General features: G+C 42.8%; 2 protein-coding genes across 2 annotated transcripts in view; both read right to left on the reverse strand.

Moving 5' to 3' along the window:
• The window catches only part of vta1 (vesicle (multivesicular body) trafficking 1), an 80,806-nt gene extending 70,944 nt beyond the window's left edge, over window positions 1–9,862 (reverse strand). The window contains exon 1 of the mRNA XM_080790576.1: window positions 9,630–9,862. Coding sequence (XP_080646702.1) covers window positions 9,630–9,720 — 91 coding nt within the window. The 5' untranslated portion in view covers window positions 9,721–9,862. The remainder of the gene's footprint in view (window positions 1–9,629) is intronic.
• A 5,870-nt stretch (window positions 9,863–15,732) lies between these two features.
• On the reverse strand, window positions 15,733–27,224 carry LOC308334806 (gap junction epsilon-1 protein; the record flags this gene model as incomplete). Its single annotated transcript, XM_080791651.1, has 4 exons — window positions 15,733–15,924; window positions 20,706–20,903; window positions 26,022–26,204; window positions 27,186–27,224. The coding sequence occupies 4 exons, from the start codon at window positions 27,222–27,224 to the stop codon at window positions 15,733–15,735; spliced, it is 612 nt and encodes a 203-aa protein (XP_080647777.1).

Consider the following 27,224-nt stretch of genomic DNA (forward strand, 5'->3'; position numbering starts at 1 on the left):
TTTCCCCCGCCATTTCCTGAAAATTAGCAGAGGTTTAGGACACAAGGTCTTGGTCCTCGGTTCTCAGTCGTCAACAACGTCGACACCACCTGGTGGTAGTCCAGGAGGAGGCCACGCATGGGGCCAGCATGGGGCCACACAGGGGCCAGCATGGGGCCAGCATGGGGCCACACAGGGGCCAGCATGGGGCCACACAGGGGCCAGCAAGGGGCCACACATAAAGGGTATACATTATAATGTCGGGCTGGTCCTTCACATTGAGCACCATGATCGACAGAGCAACAAAACTGCTTAGGATTTAGTTAGATATAGAACATTTTTTAAGGCTTCTAAATGCTGACAGTTTTCTCTGAAAAACTCCATGTTTTATACACAAGTGGTTCTCAAACTATTTCAGGTCAAGGAGCCCCAGAATTAGATTTTAATTTGGCAGCCCGTCTCAAAATATTATTCCGGGGGAAACGGATCCAGTAAGGCTTGCAAAAGACCCCGTATATATACACAAGATGTTCTTCTAAATCCTGACAGTGTTCTGAGAAAGAAACACTGTCTGAGAAAGGTGTGTTTCTATGTCTCTCTCTCTCTCTCTCTCTCTCTCTCTCTCTCTCTCTCTCTCTCTCTCTCTCTCTCTCTCAGAGAACAGTGCAGCACTGTCTCTCTCGGTTTCTGGGCACAACAGCGCCCCCTACTGGTACTCATAGTCACACTGGTGCTCATTGACGTCACACAGGTATGGGTTATAACCGACACACAGGTATGGTGAACACGGACATTGCTGTTCCTTGTAGTGGTATAATAGCACCACTCAAAAAAACAAAGAAAAGTGACACGCACACACACACACACACACCAATGTTAATTTATTCACAATATTTTGATTTAAGTCTTAGTCTTTTGAATAACACACCATTTAGTCTTATAGTCCAATTTAGTCTTCTGTGGAAAACCTTAGTCGACTAAGGTCACAAAAGACACACACACACACACACACACACACACACACACACACACACACACACACAAACACACAAACACACACACACAGGCACACACACAGGCCTGTCCCACCAGAGCCCACAGACATGGGGCTGCTGACCTCCAGTGGTTCCAGTCCAACATGATCTGCACCCGTGGTGGAACAAAAGCACTCGCATGTTTAGCATCAATACACTGTAATACTGTATCAATACTGTAACGTAGAAATATTCTGTTTTACGGGGGGTTAAAATTCCCCGGAAATTCCAAATTCACTTGGGTGTTTTACTGTTTTTATAGACCCATTTAGACCTGAGGCCCATTCTATACAAACGATGGCTTCTACTGTATAAATCCTGACAGTTTTCAGTGGTTCTCAAACCTTTTTCGATGTCAAGGACCCCCCCCACCAGAATTATCTGTATTTGACCGTGGACCCCCATCTGAAAATATGTTGTTCCATATGCTTTCGCTATTGAAAAATAGCAGATCTACAAGCTCATAGCGCGCCACCGAGTGGCGCGCTACGAGCTTGTAGGTCTGCTATTTTTGAAAAATCGAAGAACGACTGACATTTTTTAGAATCTGATATCTGGTCAGAATGGGTTAATCAGACCAGTGTGTGTCCAGTGGAAACCTCGTATGAATCTGATCTCAGGTCAAAAAAGTACAAAAGCACCCATTTCACAAGTTTTCAAATGTATAACAATCTTTTGAAAATAGCACAAGCTTCTGTGTGCTGTCGAACCAGCTTTTTCTTTCCTCATTTTCTTTGGGTATTCACACAGCCAGCAATGGGTAGAACGTCCCGTCCCCCCCGTCCCCCCAATTTTCTTTTCTTCTCTGTGACACATCTAGGGGCAGGGTGAGCTTTGTCATTGGTCGAAAAGAAAAACACAAAACCCCGGTCGCAATGACAAAACCAAATCAGGAAGCAGACATGAGGCGAATCGACCGAAATGACAAAACTAGGAAAATCTTTGAACGCAGATTGCAGCGCCCCTAGATGTGTGACAGACACAGAGACTATACATTGCTGGCAGGTTCTGAATACCAAAAAAGAAAAAGAAAAAAAAAATCATAAAAAAGTTATATTATTGCTTTATGGCAGCTTTAAGACGAACACGACCGAGAAAAGAAAGGAGAAAAAATAAAAACACCACTTGCCTCTACTTTGCTTACAGTGTAAATGTAACCTTGACGGAATAATTTATGAACAGAGATGGAGGACTTTGCTTTCCTTGCTTTCCTTATACTTCCACCACACTAAATATGGACAACATCCCGTCTCAGTCGTCATAACACTTTTATTAACCCATTTTGCGCCGGGAACCCCTTTTTTGGTATTTGAAGCATTGATTATGTCACACTTTAGCTATTGGAAAATAGCAGATCTACAAGCTCGTAGCGCGGCTTGTGGGTCGGATATATATTTTTTTTTTTATCGTGAAAATGTGGCACAAATCTTTGCATAATAATTATATTCTTTCAGAGAGAAAGTTTTTTAACTCAAATCTTTGCTTCTGGGGGGAGGTCCCTGCTCCCCATGCTTTAGCTATTGAAAAATAGCAGATCTACAAGCTTGTATAGGTCTGCTATTTTTTGAAAAATCGAAGAACGACTGACATAGAAACATGGCTTTTTCAGAGACATTTTTTGGAATCTGATCTCAGGTCAGAATGGGTTAATAAATGGATAAAACAAGGAAAGGGTACTGCCGGGAGGGGGGGGGGGGGGGGGGGTTTCTGTACTGGTGCCGAGACCATTTGGGCCCGACGTCGAAAAAAGAAAAAAACGTTGGCTCTGAAAGAATATATATTCAAAGATTTGTCCCGCATTTTTTTTTTTTTTTACGATTTTTCAAAAATAGCAGACCTACAAGCTCGCACTCGGTGCCACACTATGAGCCTGTAGATCTGAATTTTTTCAATAGCTAAAGTATAACATAATGCTTAGAGTTACTTTAAGCCCATTTAGGCCTGACGTTGAAATAAAAAAAAAGTCTTCTGAAAGAATATATATTAAAAAAATAGCAGACGAGTGGCGCGCTACGAGCTGTCTGTCAAGTCACCGAAAACCGCGAGTTGAATTCTCCGTTGTATTCGATCAATGCCGAGAAACGCAATTACGTGTGTATTATCCTATTTTGCGCGGGAACCCCTTTTGGTGTTATAGCATTATGTTATGCTTTAGCTATTGAAAAATAGCAGATCTACAAGCTGGCGCGCGCCATTACGAGCTTGTGTAGGTCTGCTATTTTTTTAAAGTCGAAGAACGACTGACATAAGAAGACTTTTTTAGAATCTGATCTCAGGTCAGAATGAAAACTGTCAGGATGTAGAAGACATTTTTAGAATCTGATCTCAGGTCAGAATGGGTTATGGGCCCCCGGCATGTCATGATGACAATGTTGCGCTGACTGAGCTCACTAAGCAGTGACACATTCACACGTTCAGGTGAAATAACAAAATTGGATTTTTTTGGAGGTGACTAATGAAAAGTGAACAAATGTATTTTCATACTCTTTGCCACCCCAGTATTGCTTGGTTGGGACGGGACCCGGTTTGTATAAGCTTGGTTTCACTGTACCAAACAGGCAAGGTTGTTTCTAGGGGTGGGGGTCAAGGTCAAATTTATTCATGTGTCCCTATAGGCAACTGGACTTTACATGGCCCGCGACCCGCAATTGTTTTTTTGGCTCAGGACACGCTTGCAAATATCTTTTTTTTTTCTTCTCCATCCAAGTAGGGCTTCACGATATGGACCCAATTTCATATCGATATTTCTATGCCAAATATCACGATATCGAAAGGCAGCATCTGCAAGATATCGCGGAACTATAGATCGATAGCAGTTATCTTTTGAAAAAGTCATGAAAATGTGTGCAATTCTTGGAATATATATGGGAGTGTGTTTAGCTTTAATGTTTTGAAAGTGGGGACGCGCGCGCGCACACACACACACAGCTGTCATTACACATTCTACGTGACGATGAATTATCAAACAAATAATTGTGGGGTTTTTTTTCTATGAACACTGGAGCATATTATGAAAAGGTTATGACAAAACATCCAAAATACGAAGAAATGTCTGGCATATTAAGTAACTTAGTAAGAAGCAAGAAATGACTGTCTCCGTTGTGTGTGTGTGTGTGTGTGTGTGTGTGTGTGTGTGTGTGTGTGTGTGTGTGTGTCTGTCTGTCTGTCCCCAACTGATTATTATTTTACTTATTAGTTCCACTCGAAAAGATTACGGACGAAATTACACTAAATACTTTGCAATAATTGCAAATAAGACGATTATGTGATAATCTAAAAGGTCTGTATACTACAACACGTTCTTGTGATTGAAATTCCATTTCTCAATCTCCAATATGCTATTATTTCTACACAGTGTGTTAGTGTCGGATTGTATATATACTTTGACACGGCAATGGTAAGTTAACCCATTCTGACCTGAGATCAGATTCATACGAGGTTTCCACTGGACACACACTGGTCTGATTAACCCATTCTGACCTGAGATCAGATTATAAAAATGTCAGTCGTTCTTCGATTTAAAAAAAATAGCAGACCTATACGAGCTCGTAGCGCGCCAGTCGGTGGCGCGCTACGAGCTTGTGGATCTGCTATTTTTCAATAGCTAAAGCATAACGTAATGCCAACACCAAAAGCAGTTCCCACCCAAAGTGGCTTAACTTCCTTGTTTTGCATACAGAGTATACAAGATTGTTGGCTCTCTGTACCGAAACATTAGATTAGAGATAGGGATCGGCTGCCCTGATGGATTGGACAACCCCCAAGTCATGGAATGGATTATACGTCTGCCTTGATATCTGCCTCATTTAGTGGCAGTCTGACCTGAGATCAGATTCATACGAGGTTTCCACTGGACACACACTGGTCTGACGAACCCATTCTGACCTGAGATCAGATTCTAAAAAATGTCAAGTCGTTTTTCGATTTTTCGAAAAATAGCAGACCTATACAAGCTCGTAGTGTGGGCCCTTTAATGGGTCTGTAACTCAAGAGTTTAAATTAACATTGATGTTACAATACAAATTGGGGGTCTCGGAGATAGAAATGTCATTAAATGGAGGTCCGTATAGTCTATTGCATGTCAAAGCTGAGGGTCCTTGAAATTAAAAATGGTTGAGAATCACTGCTAGAGCCGTAAAGATGTTCTCTTATGGGGGACCCTGGCCTAGGGCATTAACACATTTTTTTCATTGGACGCCTCAGGCCGTCTTAAGGATTCGAACCGAGAGGTGCCTTGGACGTCTGTGGCCGTCCTAGCGCATCCTCAATGATACGGGGCGAGATAAGAATATAATATTTTTCCTATTATTATTTTTTGTCCGTTAGCCTTTTGCTTGCCGTATGCCAACGCTCTGGGCAATTATTAGCTTGCCATTGACTCCCATGTTAGCGCGGCGGAAAGAATGACTCGTATCTCCTAATCCCAGGGCGCTCTCCGTGGTGTTGAATGGATCGATATGCTGGCGCTTCATTTCTGCTCCTCATCCGTCTCTCCCGCAAAATTTGAACGCTTTTTGGATCATATATCGTATAAACTAAAATGATCGCAATGTGAGGTCAACTTTGTAAAGTCAACTTTTTTTAGGAAATTGTTTCCGGTTCATGGCTTTCAGAGTAAAAGCGCTCAGACAACTCCGGCACCCCAGAGCTCCTATTTTGAAGCACTTCCGGCACTAAAAGTATTAATGTCAACGAAGTCCACACACACACACAACAAGTTCAACAAACCATGTGCAACCCAGATTCGGCACAAACAAGGAAACTCAGTTTCAGCTCTGCTATCGAAGTTATTAAATCATACGGTCCTTTCTAAATTATCATAATTAAATATGGAACCCTTCAATGTTTCCATTACCTGCTGTCACAGTTAAGCCCATATATGGAGATCCCTGATGTCATCAATATTGGCTATAGCAACTCTACATCTTACCTCAAACCCTTAGATCTCCATGTATGGATATATACTCAGAACCTGTTCTGACCTTTCACATATGTCGATCCTTCCCCCATTCCATCCTTCCTCTTCGATGTCTCCCTTTTGACTCATACATGTCCATTCAAATTTCTACTAACTCTAGACGGGCCCGCCCCAAGGTTATTATTAGTGCAGCCGCTCCCGGCAGCCGGCGAAAACTAGAGTTCTCAACCAGGCCCAAAAACAAAGTCTGTTTGCGTCCATTTGCTTGCTATATAGTGCTACTGAAATGTATAAGTATATGAGCATGTGAATGATGGGACAAATAATTTTGAAATAAACACCTTGAAACACATGAAAATGCTCATCAAAAAACAAATCACATCACTAGTGTGTACGTGATGGCATATAAATACTTCTCTTAACCCATTCTGAACGGGAACTATTGAAAAATAGCAGATCTACAAGCTCGTAGCGCGCCACCGAGTGGCGCGCTACGAGCTTGTAGGTCTGCTATTTTTTGAAAAATCGAAGAACGACTGACATTTTTTTAGAATCTGATCTCAGGTCAGAATGGGTTAATCAGACCAGTGTGTGTCCGCAGTGGAAACCTCGTATGAATCTGATCTCAGGTCAGAATGGGTTAAGGCAAACTATACATAAGGAAGTGCTGTGTTGTTGTTGTGTCATTGTCACAGAGAGCTGCTGTTGAGTTGCAACTTTCGGGGCGGGAGCTCATTCTCACATTCCAATCAATGTGATTGTTGTCAGCTGACTCAGCTCTATTCAAAAAACTGATAGCACCTGCTACAGTAAATACCTGAGAACGTGGGTGGGTGCAAAGTTTGATTCAAGCCACCAGCATGACGCTATGGGAACATTTTGCGGTGGCTATAGTAGTAAGATCATCTGCTCCACACTACCAGTCAATTTTACCACACATACAAGTTTACAACCGTCATTTCTTTGTTTGGACAAATACCGAGTGTGGCTTCTGAATTATGAATTATGGGACTAGAACAGTCCCCCCTCTGTGGCTCACACATAATTAAAAAATATTAGTTTTGTACGACCTTACAGATAAAAGTTGGCATAATGTGTGAATATGACTCACCACAAAATAACTCATTTGGAACATTAGCCTATTGTTCTGCCTGCGGCTCTCTCTCGGAACAGTGCTTTATCAGCAGTGGTATAGTCTAGTGGGAACCAGTGTTGTTTTATGGCAGGACATTTTTAGTTTTAGTTTTAGTCATAGTCTTTGGAATGAAACTTAATTTAGTTTTAGTCGACTAAATCGACAGTTGATTTAGTCGATTTAAATTTATTTTGGTGGGCCTTGATGCCGTCGTAATGGGTGTTTTTTTACACTCGCTGAAAATAGCCGATCTACGAGTGCGCTGCGACGTGTTGTGAGCTTGTAGATCGGCTATTTGCACATGCCAACCAAGTGTAAAATGAATTATACTGGATCTCTTGTCCACTATAGTCCCTTCCTAACATTTTAGTCTAGTTTGTATTTGTTGACGAAATTGTCAGTATATTTTAGTCTTATAGTTTTAGTCACCATAGCTTAGTTTTCATTTAGTTTGTCAGTGAAAAAAGGTAGTCGACGAACGTTTTTCATCTTGGTTTATTTTTTGGTTTTTGGTGGGAAGTTGGGAACCAGATGGCTGACTTCCATATTAGACTAGATTTCACTGCACATACTTGACAATGTGACAAATGAAGCCACTCGAATGTCAAATAGTAGACTACTTTGGACAATCGCAGGTAAAGACAACATGTACAGTTTAACTGTACATGTTCCATTTCTACACTCTCAAGAGTTAAATTAAACATTGATTTTACAATATAAATTGGGCGCCCCGGAGATAGAAATGCCATTAGACTAAATGCATGTCAAACCTTGAAATTAAACGGGTTGAGAATCACTGCTGAAAATCTTCTCTCACGGGGGGGGGGGGGGGGGGGGGGTCCCTGGCATATATTTTCAAATGGGGGTCCACGCGCGGGCTAATTAGTGTCAACAACAAAACAATAGTTACTTCTGTGATGTGACAAGCTCATTCTGACAACTACAGTATACCCTACTACAATATGAAGTGATGATTCGTTCGTGGCATGCACCTCTTGGTACCCACAGCACCTCAAAAAAGGCACTTAAAACAAGGCTCCAGACTTCCCAAAACAAACTGGTCAGGCTACTACTATAGGACTCACCCCCCGAACCCACCGCTGTCCACTTTGACAGGCTGGAATGGCTTAGGGTCGACGGCAGAGTACAGCATCTTGCAATGGGTCTGGTCCACAAGACTCGCTACAACACCAAGATACACATGTAGTAAGTAAGTAAGTAGCCTTGCCGAGCTATGAGGCCCATAGGGGCAGGAGCCTATCTCCCGTTTCTGTAGCGTGAGGCAGCTTGATGAAGTACACCCCCTGGACATGACGCCAGCATGTCGCAGGGACTTATACCCCCAATCCAACCCTTGATGCTGAGTGTCAAGCAGGGAGGCACTGGGTCCCATTTTTACAGTCTTTGGTATGACCCGGCCGGGGATCGAACCCCGACCTCCCAGTCTCAGGGCGGACACTCTAACCACAAGGCCACTGAGCTGGTAAGATACCCATGTACCTGTCTAAATATACTTCCTTAATGTCAACGAAGTCCACACACACAACAAGTTCAACAAACCATGTGCAAAACCCAGATTCGGCACAAACAAGGGACTCAATTATTTGCGCTCCTATATGCCACCAAAATGTGGAACGTCCTACCAACAGTCATTAAGACATGTGAATCCCTTGACTCCTTCAAAACCGCTCTCAATGGGCACCTACGGACGGCCGCAATTTCGAAACTGCCCCCCGTAAAATCCGAATCCGCCCACCCACCCCTTTTTCCCCTCACTGTATACTCTTTTCCCTTTTTACCTCCCTTATGATGAATTCCTGTTCCGTTCTTTGACTATATAGAAGTGTCTAATTTGTACGTCTCTAAATGTTTTGATGAATTGAACAAAGGTAGAACCTCTTGTAAACAAGTGTAATACTTAGGTCGTCCACTCACAGTTAACAGTCTTTGTATTGAGTTTGTGCTTGAAATGTACTGTAATTCTGCAAAATGTTAATAAATATTTCAATCAATCAATCAAAAGGGTCGTCCACAGTACAGTTAACAGTTTTTTTGTATTGAGCTGTGCTTGAAATGTACTGTAATTCTGCAAGCTGTTAAAACATACTTCAATCAATCAATTCATCTCCACCCTTCAGGACAGAACTTTGCACCAAAAACGAATTTCAGTTTGACGTGACATAAAGCTGATTCTGACAACTACCGTAATACCCTACCACAAATGGCGTGATGATGATATGATAACAGCTAAGAAGAAGCCTTTAAGTGGCTCTTTAACGGCCACACTACAATGTATAGCCCGCAGATAAGTGTTTAAATAATAAATGATAACACTGAATCGGCACCACCGTCCACCGTTCGTCACGCATATGGCAGCTATATATATAGGACAATGCTAAAGCTAAAACAGTTTGACAGCAGCCTGGGCTGAAGCAGCAGCACGTAAACAAAGCCACAATGCTAACAGCCCTATAGCATAGCCACCACCGGCCGGGGCTAGTAGTAGGAGGCTAACGTCAGAGCAAGAAAGGTGTAAAAAGAGAAAGAGAAACACCAAACTCACAGTAGTACGCCACGACAGGGTCTCTCTTGTCATGCTCCTGGGCCGTCCGGAGGTGGTGCTGGATGCCTTTGAACTGGGGCGGTAGAGCCATGATGTCGGTGGGTTTTTTTTTATTATAGTACAAGTCACAATTTAAACAACACGGATATTAAAACATCAATGAAAGTAGTACACACACAACACACAAGTTGTCCCGTTTGTTGTTGTCAAGCGAAGAGTGCCCCAGCTGTCGCTCTGCACTTCCGCCTTGGTGTCCAATAGGAGACGCTTCTGGCGGCGCGGACGCGATGACGTCGAGGGGGACGGACGTACAGGCGCACCTACTTTGGAGCGCTTCTTTCTGCTTCATAAAGAAATAATGTATTCCTGCAAAAGTGTGTGCTCTGTGTGTGGTAACTGTGTTTTATGGAGTAGTGTGTGTGTCTGTGTCCTTAAAATATATATATTTTTTGTAAGTAATTGTTTATGTGTATGATCTGTCTGTGGTATGAAAAAACATGGTGGTGTCCATGGGAAGTCAACCTCTGTTGAATGGATGATGTGTTTGATGGTTTATGGGAGGATGGTGTGTGTGTTCAAAAATTTGTGTAGAAATGCATCAAACTGTTGCAGGGTGTGTGCCCAGCAGTGTTAATTTTGTTGACTATAAGACTAAGACTAAAGACTAAGTCGACTAAGGTTTTCAGAAGACTAAATAGGATTAAGACTATATACATTGTGTGGTATTCAAAAGACTAAGACTAAATATTTTCTGGCAAAATTAACATTGCATTAAGACTAAGACTAAAGACTAAGTCTACTAAGGTTTTTCAGAAGACTAAATAGGACTAAGACTAAATGGTGTGTTATTCAAAAGACTCAGACTATAAGACTAAATCAAAATTTTGTGAAAAAATTAACACTGGTGGCCAGAGCCATCTGTAATACATTGCAGGTTGTAATGGGCACTTTACCAAGGCCTAGCTCTCTCTCTCCTGCACTCACTCATATAATACAGTAGATATTTGCATTAACAGGAGCACATTTCTTACCCATATAGCCGTGCCCTCCATCTGTAAATAGTGTTTGTCATGAAATGTGAAGTCATTGCAAGTGAGACTGTCGCCCAGTCTGTCTATCAGACACCCACCAGTTGATGAAATGAATGAATCACCCCGCTAAATAATGAATTATTCAATAATGAAACCAAGTCAATCGTCAACATTTTTTTTTAATCAATCATCTCAAGAAGACTAGACAGCAAAATCACTAGTCACCTAAACATCAGGCACTCCGACGGACATTTGGACAGAGAAGTCTGACTACTGTATATAATATACTGTATGCATTGGTCATATGAAATGTGGCCCTTTATTCCACGACGGTGAGAGGTTGTGAACTACTGTACGTATACTGTACAACAGGTTGAAATGAGTCACACGCAAAGACAAGAGACCACAACATATGCAAAATGAAATGAGTCCTGGTATAACCTTGTCACATTGAAGAACGCTATACATGGCACAACGTATAGGTATAAGAACCCAGAATACAGTTAAAAGATCGTACTGTATTCGTTCCTGAAAATGTAAAGAGTAAAAGTTCCGGCCTGGGGGCTGCTTTGTGTACTTCCTTCACAGGTGTTACTGATGATACTAATTAAGGTGCTGTTCCATTTAAGTGTGCAATGGTCAGAACCCCCGTAACTCTGAGAGGTTCAATTTTTTTACACACCCGTGCGGGGCCATTTGGAACATTTGTTTCCAGTGAGCCAACATGCACCCTGACTCTGTTTGACCAGAATGGAACAGAGCCTTCATTAGCATCAGCGGTATAGTATAGGGAAGGGCCCCCTAGTTCTTTCCAAAATGGCGTGTGTGTGTGTGTGTGTGTGCACGAAGCCCATTTCAGTCCTTCTCGAGACCGGAACATTCCAGACAAATCCATAAGCAATGTGTGCATGATTCTAAGTTTCTTTGTTTTTTTTCTTTTCATGTCAGCGATTCTGTGACAGTAAAAAATCATGAAGTATACACTTTAAACAGGTTCTGCACGCCAAAGAAATTAAAAACAAAACAAAATAAATAAATAAAAATTAAATCAGCAAATTATTGTCGGAGGTGCATTTAAGCTATTAAAAAAAAAAGCTATTATTAGCGTAAAATGTGGCATATTATGGTGATTTTTGAGGTCTGAGAATGCCGTTTCGTGGCATGGCGGTTAAGAGGCTCCCGTAAAATGGATGAAACAGTTTTCATTACTATAAGCACTTGAACACAATCAACATATTTCAGCTATATATACTGTAAGCCTTCCCAAAAATTCCAAAATAAGGACACATCTCCGTTTCTGAAGCCGTCGCGTCCACATATAACGTACAACCAGTCATTATCTTTTTGGTTGTAGCGGTTACCGTTTTTTTATTTTACCGCGATCTCACTAGTCCGTGTTTACAATGTCACAATGCCAATGTCACATTAAAGGGATTGTGACATTAAAAAAAAGGTTTTGGAATTGTTCTTATTTTTTTTGTAGGTTTTCTAAGCTCAATTGCACCCAAAAAACCTGAACTTTTAATATTCAGTAGACTCTCTGTGGTCTGGGGTTTTCTGGCTCAAACAGGTGCTCTGATTTGCCGGCAGTTTGTGATGTAAGAGCCTGCAAATCCCATATAATGTCAATGGGATTTGCCAGCAGATGTCACTGTTTTCACTGTGTTGCCTGTTTTCATTGTAGCTCAAAAGGCTTCCAAACCCCAAAGAAAACTCCAGACCACAGAAAATCCACTGAATGTTCAAAGTTCAGGATTTTGGGGTGTAATTGAAGTCATGAAATCTAAAATAAAAACGAAAAATAAAAACAAATTAAAATGAATGTCATAAAACCTTTAATGTAAACGGGGGGGGGGGGGGGGGGGGGGGGGAGGTCTGCAGGACGCCTGGGTGAGAGAGAACCTTCAGAGGCAAACAAACCTCAAAACTATATCCTGAAGTCACGCATATACCAGAACAACCGACTGTCACAGACAACAGGACCACTATATATAAATATATATTATCTTTTCAAATCCTCTTACTTATTAAAGGGACACTTCACCCTTTTCCCAAAAAAATATATGTTAATGACGTGTAGAAGCTTTAGAACACTTTCCTGGGGGTATTTATGTGTGTAATATGTGGTTTTAGATATCTTAGATTGTAGCAGTGAGCCTGTTGTCTCTGATGTCATGGACACTGGGCTCACTTCCTTCCTGGACTACATGTTGTCTCAGTAAGACAGCTCTCCCCCCTATCCACAAGGAGGAGCAGTGCACCAAATAATTATGGGAATTGTAGTCCAGGAAGGTAGTGAGACCAGTGTCCATGACATCAGAGACAACAGGCTCACTGCTACAATCTAAAATATCTAAAACCACATATTACACACATAAATACCCTCGGGAAAGTGTTCTAAAGCTTCTAAACGTCATTAACATGTATTTTTTTGCAAAAAGGGTGAAGTGTCCCTTTAACTGTCTGATCACTATAAGACTGTGAGTATATAGCTTATATGGATCATCATCTACAGTGTTATGACATGCTGTATGAAGGCAATATTTAAAAGGATTTAAAAAAAACCTGACGCCGTCTGATGGTTGGAATATTGTTACCTGAGATGATATTTTTACACACTTAAGCTGAAAACGTCATAACTAAAAGTTGGATGGATGTCTGATAAAAACAACAGTACAAAAACAATGGAGGTAATCATTTTTTAAATAAAACTAAGAGCGACAGTGAGTGTAAAATCAAAGAAAGCATTATTTTAAATACCAAAAGCTATGAAAGGGGGGAGAGGGGAATAAGGGAGAAATGGACAGCCCTGGTCCAGGTTTTTTCAAAGTGGAGGAGAGCTGTTTTTCGTGCCCAGAAATGATCCAGAGCTATTCCAACTGTAATGGGTTTTTAACAACCTGAAACACGCACTGACTTCATTGACCAGCCACAGAAATGATTGCCATTACTCATCATCCGACTACGTGAAATCAATTGCTGTGCTTTCTCTCGCTCAAGAATAATAAAGACATGGCTGTGGTATAGCTATATGGAAAACCAACCAGACAACTATTTGGAGGAGAACGCCACAAGCCTTTTCTTTTTTGACACCTGAGCCGTTGAAACCTGCAGTTGTAAAACATCATAAAGTTTCACAAATTACATCTACGCCAAAAAAGCATTATTTTCTTCATTCATGATTTTCACTGTTCGAGTATAATATTGCTTAATTCGACCAATTTAGTTTGTAGTGTGTGGCATACATATTCTTTTTTACTTTCAAATTATGGAAGCCAATTTAGAGATAGTCATATACAATAACTAATCCAATTCAATTCAATTCAAATTTTGAAAATGTTTCCAGTTTTCCACTTTTCTAATGACTGCGTCAGGCCTATATTATTCTTTGTCCATTTGTGTGAACTAAACCAACAGGTTAGAATTGATGGCATCTCAACTGAACTGTATAACGACACAGTTATTGCATTACACGGAGGAATTTATTATATACTACGACCTTATAAGAACACCCAGATACAGTTAAGTGTTCATTAATATTAATATTCCTGAAACATCTCTGGTCTCTTCGAGAAGACGATGGAACTATGTTCTATACCTTGAACTCCCACTAGTAAAAGGTGAGTGTAGGATGTCTGTCTTTCACGGTACACAACGCCGACAGTCATCTTGAAGAGGAAAACGACGAGAAAAAAAAGCCCATTTTTGTGTCACTATATCCCCCGACAATTCCTATAGGCAGAGGTATAGGCCTGCGTGGGTTTTCGGCCGTAAACACTGACACACAGATACCCCTGAACTGAATTCAGGAAGGATCCCTCACTATAGCTAAGGGGCAAAAGAAAGAATCATTAAAAAATAATAATAATAACACCCTAGGAGAGTTCTCAGGAGTTCTGATGCGGATGTTTGGTAGGTGTATAACCTCTCACAACGGGGCGGCGGTGGGTCAGGGGTTGTAGAGTGGGCCGGATGGGAAACGCAAGGTTGCCAGTTCGAACCCGGGCTCCCCCTATAGAGTAAGTGTCAAAGTGTCCTTGAGCAAGACTCTGAACCCCCTAATAGCTCCTGATATATGCTGGTTGGTGCATGGTTTCCGCCGCCATCGGTGTGTGAATGTGTGTGTGAACGGGGTGAATGTAATGCAACAATCTACAGTATGTAAAGCGCCTTGGATAAAGGGCGCTATATAAATGCACCATTAACCATTTCATAATCGTGATAGCAACTTACTCACTATAGAGCGTCGCAGAATGTATAAGGATTCATTTTTCCAGACGTTTCAAAAAGTATTTATTTAGATAAAAAATAAATAAAAAAACAGTCAAAAACAAAGTGTTGTACCCTGCCCTTTTTTTTATTTTCTTCTTCTTGGTTCTAATAATGCTTTCGGCCAAAAGTGTTGTGTTTATGGTCATGCTTTGTCATGATCCGAGTTGGCTTGAAAGGTCTTTAAATAAATTAATTTCTGAAACGTCTATGGAAAAACCACTGAAACCACTGAACCCCCCCATTTAGAACATGGCGGAGTTTCAACGTCGTCCGCCTAATTGTTCATACGCGCGGGGTCAGGGCCGGATCTACCATATGGGCACTTTGGGTGACACGTGCCCAGGGGCCCTTGAACACCAGGGTCCCCAAAAAAAAAAAAAACATTTTCTTTTGTGCCTCCCTCCCCCAGACAGAAATGTTCCCCGCTAATCCGAATGAAATAAATGGTGTTTTAAGAAGGCCGCTGAAAAGTGCAATTGTGTGTAAAAAGCAGCAACAATGCGCTAGATTGGCTCATGTCACTCTGGGGGGGGGGGGTCGTGGAAATAGGCCAATATAACGGCATAAATCCGCCCCAAAAAAGCAAAAATATTGAGCAAAAGATTTACGTGTGCATGTGAAGGGGGGGGGTCTTCGAGCCTCATTGCCCAGGGGGGGCCCTCACTCAGACGTGTTAATCCGGCCCTGCATGCTGCGCAGTGACTTTGTTCGCTTATATAGCTCCGTTCCGTGCGGCGGCGACGTCGTCTGCGTCTGCGGCAGCACGGCGGCACGGCGGTGCCCAGCGGCGGCGGTCATTGTTATGTGAGGAAGCCGAGTCGCCGGAAGAGTACCTCGAAGATCTCGGCGACGCAGAGCAGGATGGTGATGACGGTGAAGGTGTACATGGCGCTGAGGAAGATGGTCTTCTCAAAGTGCTCCGGCACCATGCACTTGGTCACGTTGAAGGTCTTCTCCATGTCACTGGCGTCGCACATGTATATAGGGTGGACCTGTCGGGGAGAGAGAGAGAGAGAGAGGGGGGGGCATGGTCATCATTTAAAGGTATATTCAGTGATTTCACTTAAAAAACCTTAGGTTTCGTTTTTGGCTGTGGGACCTAAGCCTTTCATCCAATCAGGATAGAGAGCCAAAAACGAAACCTACGGTTTTTTGACCCCCCCAGGGGTTAACTGGGGACAGGGAGGAACTCCTTATATCATATGGTCAGCACACTCTATAGTAGAGAGGATTATCACAACAAAACAAAAAAATAAGTGATATTTGAATTAAGTGAAATCACTGAATATACCTTTAAGTTAACCCATTTAGGCCTGACGTCGACATTAAAAGAAATGTAATAATATATAATTGTTCAATGATTTGAGGCACATTTTCACGATTTTTCAAAAATAGCAGACCTACAAGCTCGTAGCTTTAATAAAAAAATTAAAAAAATTAAAACTATTAAATTTTTTATAAATAAAATAAAATAAAATAAAATGAAATGAAATGAAATGAAATGAAATGAAATGAAATATAATAAAATAAAATAGCCGATCTACGAGCTCAAAACGTGTCACAGTGCGACACGTTTTGAGCTTGTAGATCGGCCATTTTTTTGCCTCAACAGTATATAGGCCAAGTGGCCCTCTGGAGTGAGTCTAGATTCCCTCTCCGTCTTCAAAGTTCATCATCCATATTATGGGCAACTGGCGGCCCCCACCACACTAAAACCAAGTACATCCGGGTCAGCAGTCAGGCGTTGGCTCTTGCGTCCACCAGGTGGCAGTGATACGGTTAATATTCAAATAGTAGCCTATAGAAAAAAGCCTGGAAATGACTGGAAATGTCTTCCTTGGTTCTTACAATCAAACAGCTCTTCTTTGCATTATAAATAATGTCACAGTCTGAGCCATGCTGAGAGCTTCACTGTGAAATGGGATGAGACACAGTTACCCCATCTAACACACATTGTTTGACGTGCACGCCAAGAGGCCAGGATTCTTATTAAAAAGGTAGGAACCCCTCTGTTTCTGTAACTTTTTAAACAATGTTTCGTGATTGACACGATCAAAGGCTTTCGATGAATCAATAAAACACGTAAAAATTGTGGTATTATTATGTCCATTATGTAAATCTAAAATGTCCTTCAGGGCAAAAATACACATATCGGTACCATGTTTAGGATTAAAACCCAACTGGTTGTCAGACGTCAGGACAAACGTCTCCAGTCTGTTCAGTATAGTCCTCTCCAAGACCTTGGATAAAATACCTGCCAGGGCTATGGGTCGATAACTATCTGAGCTATTCAGCTTCCCAGACTTATCTTTAATAACAGGCACTTTTATTAAAGCAAATGTTAAATGCTTGGCCAATATTTTGTCCATACCACATGCCTAAGTCTAATAAGTGCTCTGACTGGATCATAGATTTCTTGTGGGGAAATGGTAACATCCTCACTGTTGTCAATGCTGCCCACTATGAAGACGTGTGTGTGTGTGTGTGTGTGTGTGTGTGTGTGTGTGTGTGTGTGTGTGTGTGTGTGTGTGTGTGTGTGTGTGTGTGTGTGTGTGTGTGTGTGTGTGTGTGACTGTGTGTGTGACTGTGCAGTGTAGCCTAATGGGGCTTTGCTTGGCAGACAAAGTAACAGAGTCACAGAATCAAGCCACTTTGCAACCCAACTACAATACACAAGCTATCTCTCTGGTGTTGTTCAATCATGACTGTGTGCTACACAGCAGTGGCGGAACAACATTGGGCCGGGCCGGGGGGTGAGACAGCACGACCGGGCCTCACCGAACCAGACTCCCAACAGCACCCCCCCCCCTCCCCCCGAACGGAAGAAAAAATAATTACGTTAACAGTTGCTGCTGAGCTGATCACAGTCACAGATAGAGGCCGGGAAAGTGTTATATTTGGTTGATCGCGTCAATGCAATGCACACACGAGAGAGAGAGAGAGAGAGAGAGAGAGAGACATAGAGAGAGAGAGAGACGTAGAGAGAGAGAGAGAGAGAGAGAGAGGTGCTGCGTGTTAAAAAATAAATAGGCTACTACTCATCTTTGTGTTCTGTTTCACTTGCTGATTGATCGCACACAGGGAAAAGCAACAAGAAGGGGTTTAGAATCGAAACAGTCCGTTGTGGAGAAAAGGAAGTCCACACATGTATATGCACTCCTAAATTCTCACAGAGTGATTAGCCTACTAATGAGTGACAGGTGCTGCCACTTTGTAGCCCTGGACCGCTTATTCAGCGAGTCTCTCTCTGTGGAAGTCCCTTCTGCAGCCCCAGCTTCTCTATAAAATGCACTATTTTAATCATTAAATAAAATTAATCCAACCAGATCGGCGCAGGCAAAACCCGAAAATGCCATAGTAGAAGAAATGACTGCCCGGTAAAATGCAGGGTACATTGCGTTATTAAGATGGCACAAAGTGTATTTTAGAGAAGCTGGGGACCTGAGACGCTTCCCAGATACGAAAATAGACTTTTAACAAGGTCTAGCAGGCTTTGTGTCGGTGAGTAGTTACGTGGTTTTGTTTATTTGCTGGGATTTGAAAACCCGCGCACGGGACTGAGAATATCACCAGAGGGCTGCGGAAGGGACTTCCACAGGGCGTCAGAGAGAGACTTGCACTTTTGGAGCGTGGCTGGGATGTCTGTTGGAGAGAGTGTGAGACAGACTCCACGGTGCTTGTACAGTCCAGCGCAGTACATTCTCATCATACATGATATTTTGCTAAAGTGTAGGCTATTATAGGCTATATAAGCTCTGTATCTGGTTAATTGCGGGATTCGTGGGGGCCCGCTGGTTTTATCAGTCGTGAGTGACTGTGTAAAAAAATCGTCAATCGATCATCTGACAGCCCGGGCCCCCCGGAGGTCCGGGCCGGGGTGTGACCACCCCCCTCACCCCCCCGGTAGCTCCGCCCCTGCTACACAGTGACAGATTTGTTATGCTCTGGACATTCCTGAGCCGCGCGCTCATTTGGCAGAAGCGCCAAATTTGGCAGAAGTGTTGACATATATTGGGAACAATACTGGATATTTGGGGCCATCCCAAATTCTCACCCTTGTGGGCGTGGCAGCCCCTTTTCAAAATGGCCGCCAGTGGACGGTCAAATCTCCTTAAATGACCCTCTAGCAGCTGCAATATTTGCTGTAGGAGGCTGAAATGTTGCATGAAGGTCAAGTGCTTTCATCCCAATTGGCCAAAAGGGGTGGGGCAAATGCAATGGGAGTGGCCTATCACAAAAAGGTGCATAACTTCCAAGTAGACATACAAATGTGTACATTTTCTTTTTTTGGAAAGGTTGGTCATGACTAAAAAAAAAAAAAAAAACAGATGAGTAACTGGTCATCTTCCGAAAAAGGGGTGTGGCTATGGGAGTGACTTATTCGGTAGCATATAGCTCTATATCAAAATGGCAGAGCGCTTCGGAAGATGCCCGAACTTGTCGTAACAAGGTTTCCGTAGGAGACCCTCATGCGGAAGGATCATTACCGTCGGTCAGAGCAACCTCACGCAGGGGTCCGGAGGACGATAACTGCTCGCCACGGCCCCAAGTGGGCCCAAATGCCACCCTCAAACGCGTGACCAGTCCTCCGGTGACTTCGGTGGACAGTTTGCGGACCTTTTAGCCAATTGGTATGGAAGCGCTTGACCTTCAAGCAACATTTCAGCCTCGCACAGCAAATATTGCAGCTGCTAGAGATGGTCGTTTAGGAAAACTTGAACAGCAGCTGGCGGCCATTTTGAAAAACGGCTGCCACGCCCACCAGGATGAGAATTTGGGATGGCCCCAAATATCCAGTTTTGTTCTCGATATAATGTGTCAAACTCGGCGCTTCTATCGTAAAACGAACGATAGGCTAGCTATGCCGCCTCACTAATGGAAATTGTGGCGTCTTATAATGAGCATGAAGCATTAAGCGAGGACCAACTATTATGGAGACAATTGGTTGAACATGCGGGTTACGTGCCCCTTAAAATCTTAACTTGACACACGAGGTGCAGCCATTATGATTCATTTCAATGAGAAAGCTTAACCCATTCTGGGCGGGAACCCCTTGTTGGTGTTTTTAAGCATTATGTTATGCTTTAGCTATACGGATGTCAACAATGATTGTTCATGATTATTTCTCATCCACAAACTGCTTATAAATGTTTATAAATGCTTTATAACAGGTCGTTATTGTAAGGTGTTACCCAAATATTTTGTTCCAGGGACCCAGAAGAAGCCAAGATTTGAGCTAAAAACGCTCAACTTAAAGGTTTATTCAGTGATTTCACTTAATTCAAATATCACTTATTTTTTTGTTTTGTTGTGATAATCCTCTCTACTATAGAGTGTGCTGACCATATAAGCAGTTCCTCCCTGTCCCCAGTTAACCCCTGGGGGTCAAAAAACCTTAGGTTTAGTTTTTGGCTCTCTATCCTGATTGGACGAAGGCTTAGGTCCCACAGCCAAAAACAAAACCTACGGTTTTTTTGAGTGAAATCACTGAATATACCTTTAAAATAATATATTCAAAGATTTGCACAAGCTTTTTACGACCTTTCAAAAATGGCAGATCAATCAATCATTAATGCCTTGCGTCAATTTCTCCTCCAGGAGAAGACGAAATGTCTTCTCCATTTAGAAGACATTTTTTTTAAATGTCGAGGTCAGGCCCAAAATGGATTAAATTGGGTGCAGGAATGTAAATGAGAACTATTCAAAGGACTATATGACTAAAAAAAACGAAACATTTGCTGCCAAAAACAACACTGCACGGTTGTATACGCACCTGGAAACCGAAGAGGTGACTCTGCAGCCAGAAGGCGATCACCTCCAGGATGATTCTCAGCAGAACGGAGATGATGTAGAAGACCGTGTAGTTGGTGCGCTGGAGGATCTCCTCCTGGTCGATGTTCTTGCACGCCGCGTACAGGTGGAAGACCGCGCCCGGGACCAGCACGGTCACCAGCTGTAACGCCCAGAAGACCTGCGAGTCGACGCGCGGCAAAGAGGAAAGACAAAAGAATCAATTCATGTCAAATCAATTCAAACGGTTTAACTGCTTGTTGTGACGTAACGTAACGTTCCGCCAGAAGGAATCCAAACCGGCAACTGCTTCTGGCGTATATATAACGTTCCGTCTGATAAGCTTCATTAACCCAATCTGACCTGAGATCAGATTCATACGAGGTTTCCACTGGACACACACTGGTCTGATTAACCCATTCTGACCTGAGATCAGATTCTAAAAATGTCAGTTGTTCTTCGATTTTTCAAAAATAGCAGACCTACAAGCTCGTAGCGCGCCACTCGGTGGCGCGCTACGAGCTTGTAGGTGGTCACCTCACCACCGCCATTAAGCAAGAACAAAGAGTATGGTGATACGTCATGAAAAGTATAGTTATCATGAATCATATCGTATACGCTAAGAATGTAACAGTGGAATATCTATACAATGACACTATGCATATACTATACTGTATATAGTGCAGAAGGGACGTGAAAAATACGTGTGTGACATTGGTCAACTAAGGGCCTATCCCCTGTACCATGTGTGTACTTGTGTGTGTGTTGCCCTGACGAAGATGTAACGTTGTCGTTTTTTACCTGTACTCTGTTATTAAACTAAGGACCTAAATTGTCTGAGCTGCTCCATTGCAGTCATTATAGTGCTACTGTATATGTCTACGAAGAATGCTACAAGACTACATAAAATTACATCTATAAAGGCCTATTCATAGTCTGGATTTTCGGTGGTGAGGTGACCATACCGCTCTCCGGTGGTGAGCTGACCACCGGAGCTGAAATAACGTTGAGCGGCGGTGAGTAAAAAACAGAACAGAGAAGGGCTGGAGCGGTGGCGGCGGTGGTTTGCTCTTCACCGCGGCTCGTGACGTCATGCTGTAGTTCGGTGGTGGTCACCTCACCACGGAAAATCCAGACTATATGTATGAGCCTTTAGTCTCTACATGAAATGCTTTCTAAGTTACATAAGTTGAGCCTTTTGCTTACGGGGCCATGATGGAGTCTGAAGAGGTGGGTTTTCAGACGACGACGGCGGAAGATTGGGAGTGTGCATGGCTGCAGTTCTGATTGTAATGGCACGTGCGTTCCATAGTTTTTTTGGAGACGGAACGTGTGGAATGTGAGCGATGTGTTCGACCGACGCGACAAAACGCGACGCCTTGCAAACCCCTACGGATTCTGATTGGCTGTCAGCGTTTCGTTCGTCAAGCTGCTTTGAAGGTGAACCGACAATATTGTTTTGTAGTTGTTGTTGTTGTTGTTGTTGTTGTTGTTGTGGTTATAAACTCCGGTTTCAAATGATCTTTAAAGCCCCATATTTTTAGTTCTACCTTCATAGTCCTCATTCTTGGTGTGGACCCCCCTTTGATTATATCAGCACCGAAAAATATGGGGTGCTGTTTCTCATTCCACTGAGACTTATTTCTTTTTCTGTTTCTTTTTTAAATTGTAAAGCATCTGGCTTCTGCTGTTTTGCACTATAAAAGGCTGTATAGCCGATACGGGGCATATCACTCTGAACCCAGCTGCAATCTGCAAGGTTTATGTCTCATGTCGGAGATGAAAACAAAGTGACATTGCAACTGTATAATAATGTGACATAACAACCCTGTAAGGATCCAATGTGTGGGAGACTGTATAACGTCTATATCCCCCGACACCAAGAGGGACTCCCTGCTTTAACCCGTTCTGACCTGAGATCAGATTCATACGAGGTTTCCACTGGACACACACTGGTCTGATTAACCCATTCTGACCTGAGATCAGATTTTTTTTAAAAGTCAGTCGTTCTTCGATTCGTCAGTCGTTCAAGCTCGTATCGCGCCACTCGGTGGCGCGCTATGAGCTTGTAGATCTGCTATTTTTCAATAGCTAAAGCATAACATGATGCTAACACAAAAATGGGTTCCCGTTCAGAATGGGTTAACTCAAACTACACAATACTAATAATAATTAATAATAATAATAATAATAATAATAGTGCCCGTTGGATTGGAAATGCATGGAGACACCCAGTTACAGTTATGCAACGTGTGTCTGTTGTTTTTGGCAGCAAAGTTTGATTTTAGTTTTATGTCTTTTGAACAGTTTTCATTTAGTCTTTAGTGACATTTCTTAGTCACCTGGAATGTTTTAAGTCGACTAAATGTCATACGATTTTATAGTCGACTGAATCGACAGTTGATTTATAGTCGACTAAAAAAGTATTCTGGGCGGGCCTTGATGCCGTTACAATGGCTGATTTGACTGAAAATAGCAGATCTACAAGCTCACACTGTGAGGCTATTTCTTTTTTGTGGGTGGGCAGGACACCTCCTTGTAGCCAGTACTGTGAAGCAGAACCTTGTTAGCCATATCGTCGCCACAGGAAATATGTTGAATGCCAGCCAGCGAGCATGAAAAAAGGATGAGTTTAACCCATTCTGAACGGGAACCCATTTAGGTGTTAGCATCATGTTATGCTTTAGCTATTGAAAAATAGCAGATCTACAAGCTCATAGCGCGCCACCGAGTGGCGCGCTACGAGCTTGTAGGTCTGCTATTTTTGAAAAATCGAAGAGCGACTGACATTTTTAGAATCTGATCTCAGGTCAGAATGGGTTAATCAGACCAGTGTGTGTCCAGTGGAAACCTCGTATGAATCTGATCTCAGGTCAGAATGGGTTAAGGACCTTCTGGCGTGCATGCAAATGTCCAATGCTGAGCCCCTTTGAGCCTCTTTATACCTGCACTGAGGTCATTACAGTCTGGCTTTGGTTGCCTCACCAGAGGTATAGTGCAATGACTTCAAAGACGGCACTTTTTAGATTTAGCCCAAACTGAGGTTGAAACATGAATTCATTCATGATTCATTCGAGAAAAAGTGTTTCACACCCAAGATTTACGCCTCTCACTGCAACTAGGCACAGGAGTATAAAACACAGAATTTCAGCAGCAATATTACTGTATCTATCTGTAGTGTACACCCTCTGTGCATTCATGAGACGACCTTTCATTATAGTTTTACCGGCATCAGCTTTGAGCAGAGCTTTCATTAGTTTTACTGGCATCAGCTTGAGCAGATCGAGCTTTCATTAGAGTCCACTATGAAGGACAATGTTGGTATCTTGGATCAGAGATGTAAAAAAAAAACATGTTAGATAATTCAATTAACATCAATTATGGATCCTTCATCCAGGATCAAGCAAGAACTGCAAGTCCAGTATACCGCAATACCAACAAGCAGGTGAAAAGCCTAATAAGGAGGGACAAGAGAGCCTATACCTAGAGGAGCTGGCAGGCGCAGCAGAAGAAGCAGCATCCCGTAAACCAACAAGGAACAGTATACAAAATCACTAACCCGATATGTGGAAGAAACTTCAGAAACATCCCAACATATCAGAAGCAAACCAGGACAATTAACTCACCACAGAAAAAGAACAAGAAGATCGCCGGACAGAACACTTCAAAGAGATTCTCAACAGAGATCCCCCTCTCTACACCCAATAGAAACACAAGAAGCTGTAGAAGATCTGGACATTAACATCAACCCACCAACAAAAGTAAGAAATAACCAAAGCCATTAAATCACTCAAAAACGGAAAAATCCCCAGGTGCCGATAACCTAAACGCAGAACTCTTTAAAGTCGAGCCAGAGCTAGCCGCAAACATCCTACTCCCACTATACACCAACATCCGGGTGGAAGGGAAGATACCATCGGACTGGACACAAAAGGAGTGATCGTTAAGGTCCCAAAGAAAGGAACATTATCCGACTGTAACAACTGGAGGGGCGTCACACTTCTCTCTGTTCCTAGCAAAATCTTCTGTAAAATCATCATACATGCACCGTATTACACCAGCAGTTGATAAAGTACTTTGCGATGAACAAGCCGGCTTTAGGAGAGGAAAGGGATGCGCCGTCGACCAGATATTCACTCTCAGGGACATCATTGAGCAGTGCACTAGTGAATGGCAACGACAGCTGTACTTTCAGAAGGCTATTGACATGAGCATCCATCGCGATAGTCTCTGGAAGATCATGAGAAGCTATATGGAATCCCCTCCCACATAGTTAAAATCATCCGACAATTCTATACTGGCTTTTCATGCACTGTTGGGAACAAGCATCGCCAGCTTTGATGTACATTCCGGAGTGCGCCAAGGATGTACGTGTGATGTCACCAGCACTACTTTTCAATCTTGCAATAGACTGGGTCATGAGGAGAGCATGGCACGGAAGACAAGGCAAGAGGGATACGATGGACCCTGCATTCCACCATCGAAGACCTTGACTTTGCGGATGACCTCGCCCTTATGTCACACACACACATCTTCAGGAAAAAACAGACGGACTCCAACACTACGGCCAACAAGTCGGACTGATCGTTAACATCAATAAAACCAAAATCATGCCCATTAATTAACACCAGTACACCAACACATATAACAATAGAGGAGCAGGTACTGGAGAATACAAAGAACTCCACATACCTTGGAAGCATCATTCACCACGATGGGGGAGCTATAGTAAAGACATTCAGAACCGGATCGACAAAGCATACACAACCTTCATAAGACTTAAAGGTATATTCAGTGATTTCACTCAAAAAACCTTAGGTTTCGTTTTTGGCTGGGACCTAAGCCTTTCATCCAATCAGGATAGAGAGCCAAAAACGAAACCTATAAGGTTTTTTGACCCCCAGGGGTTAACTGGGGACAGGGAGGAACTCCTTATATGGTCAGCACTCTCTATAGTAGAGGATTATCACAACAAAACAACAAAAACATAAGTGATATTTGAATTAAGTGAAATCACTGAATATACCTTTAAGATACAACACACCAGTTAGTTGCGGGCTTGCAAGTTGCGTGTGCGTGCGTGCGTCTGTGTGTGTGTCTGTATGAGAGAGTGGGGGCACGGGGGGGGAACTTTGGAACCACGGTTTCCAAATCGAAGAACGACTGACATTTTTATAGAATCTGATCTCGGGTCAGAACGGGTTATAATCAGACCAGTAGTGTGTGTGTGTCCAGCGGAAAACCTCGTTATGAATCTGATCTCAGGTCAGAAGAATGGCCTATATATATATATATATACCTGCGGCGTGATGGGTCTGAACTGGTTGTAGCAGTAGAGGTTGAGCTCGCGGCGGTCGGGGTCACAGCTGAAGTGCAGCGCTTCGTTTCCGTAGACGGCGAAGCCCAGGACGCCCAGGAAGAACATCCGCACCGAGCCGAAGAACAGCGTGTGGAACTGACCTATCACCGTGGGAGGCCGGAGCTGGCACGCACGCACGCACACACACACACACACAGACAGACAAACACAAGCATGCATGCAAGCGTTCACACACAGACACGTATAGGTGCGCAGGCGCGTGCACACAAACACAAACAAACACAACCATGCATGCATGGAAGCACTCACACGTACACACGTACAAACACACACACACACACACACACACACACACACACACACACACACACACACACACACAGAAAGAGAGATCGAGTGAGAGAGAGAGAGAGAGAGAGAGAGAGAGGACAAAGAGAAAATAACCTTTTGTCAGTCAAATAATAAGCAGCTGCCATCAGTGTGCTAGCTAGCAGCTAAATGGACAGCCTGTTTCAATTAATTAAAAAAAAATCATTCAAACTCTTATATGGTTATAGGCTATACTAGAAGAAGGGTGGTGGGGGGGGGGGCAGATAGGGGCGTATATATAGAGACCCAACAAAGCAATTTGTGCTACAACTGCAACTACAACTGCAACAGAAACTGGACACAAGGACGAATGAATAAAAAGATTCAGAAAACACCATGAGCCTGTTGCCTACAGAGAGAGACTGCTGTCTCCTAAAAATAAAATAGAAATAGAGTTAATTTAACTATATGGTTTGTATAGTAGCTATACGCACGCACACGCACACGCACACACACATACACGCACACGCGCACACACACATGCACACACGCACACACACACACACACACATGCACACGCGCACGCACCCCCCCCCCCCCACACACACACACACACACACACACACACACACACACTCACACACACACAAACACACTCCTTTTGTTTAAGTTAAATGATGAATTCACTGCATGTACATTATATTAGGCTACACCTGACCATTCAACCCTTAACAGTCAGCTTAATTGCAACAAAACAAAGAGGGAGTAGGCTATAGGCTACTGAGTCATATATACAGATCCACTGTATATCAGTGTCTCTCATAATCTACTTACACATCCCTCATAGAAGTTTCGGATATAGTTTAAAGACAT

This window comes from Protomyctophum bolini (genome assembly GCF_963924005.1).
Source record: "Protomyctophum bolini genome assembly, chromosome: 19".
Classification (NCBI taxonomy): Eukaryota; Metazoa; Chordata; class Actinopteri; order Myctophiformes; family Myctophidae; genus Protomyctophum; species Protomyctophum bolini.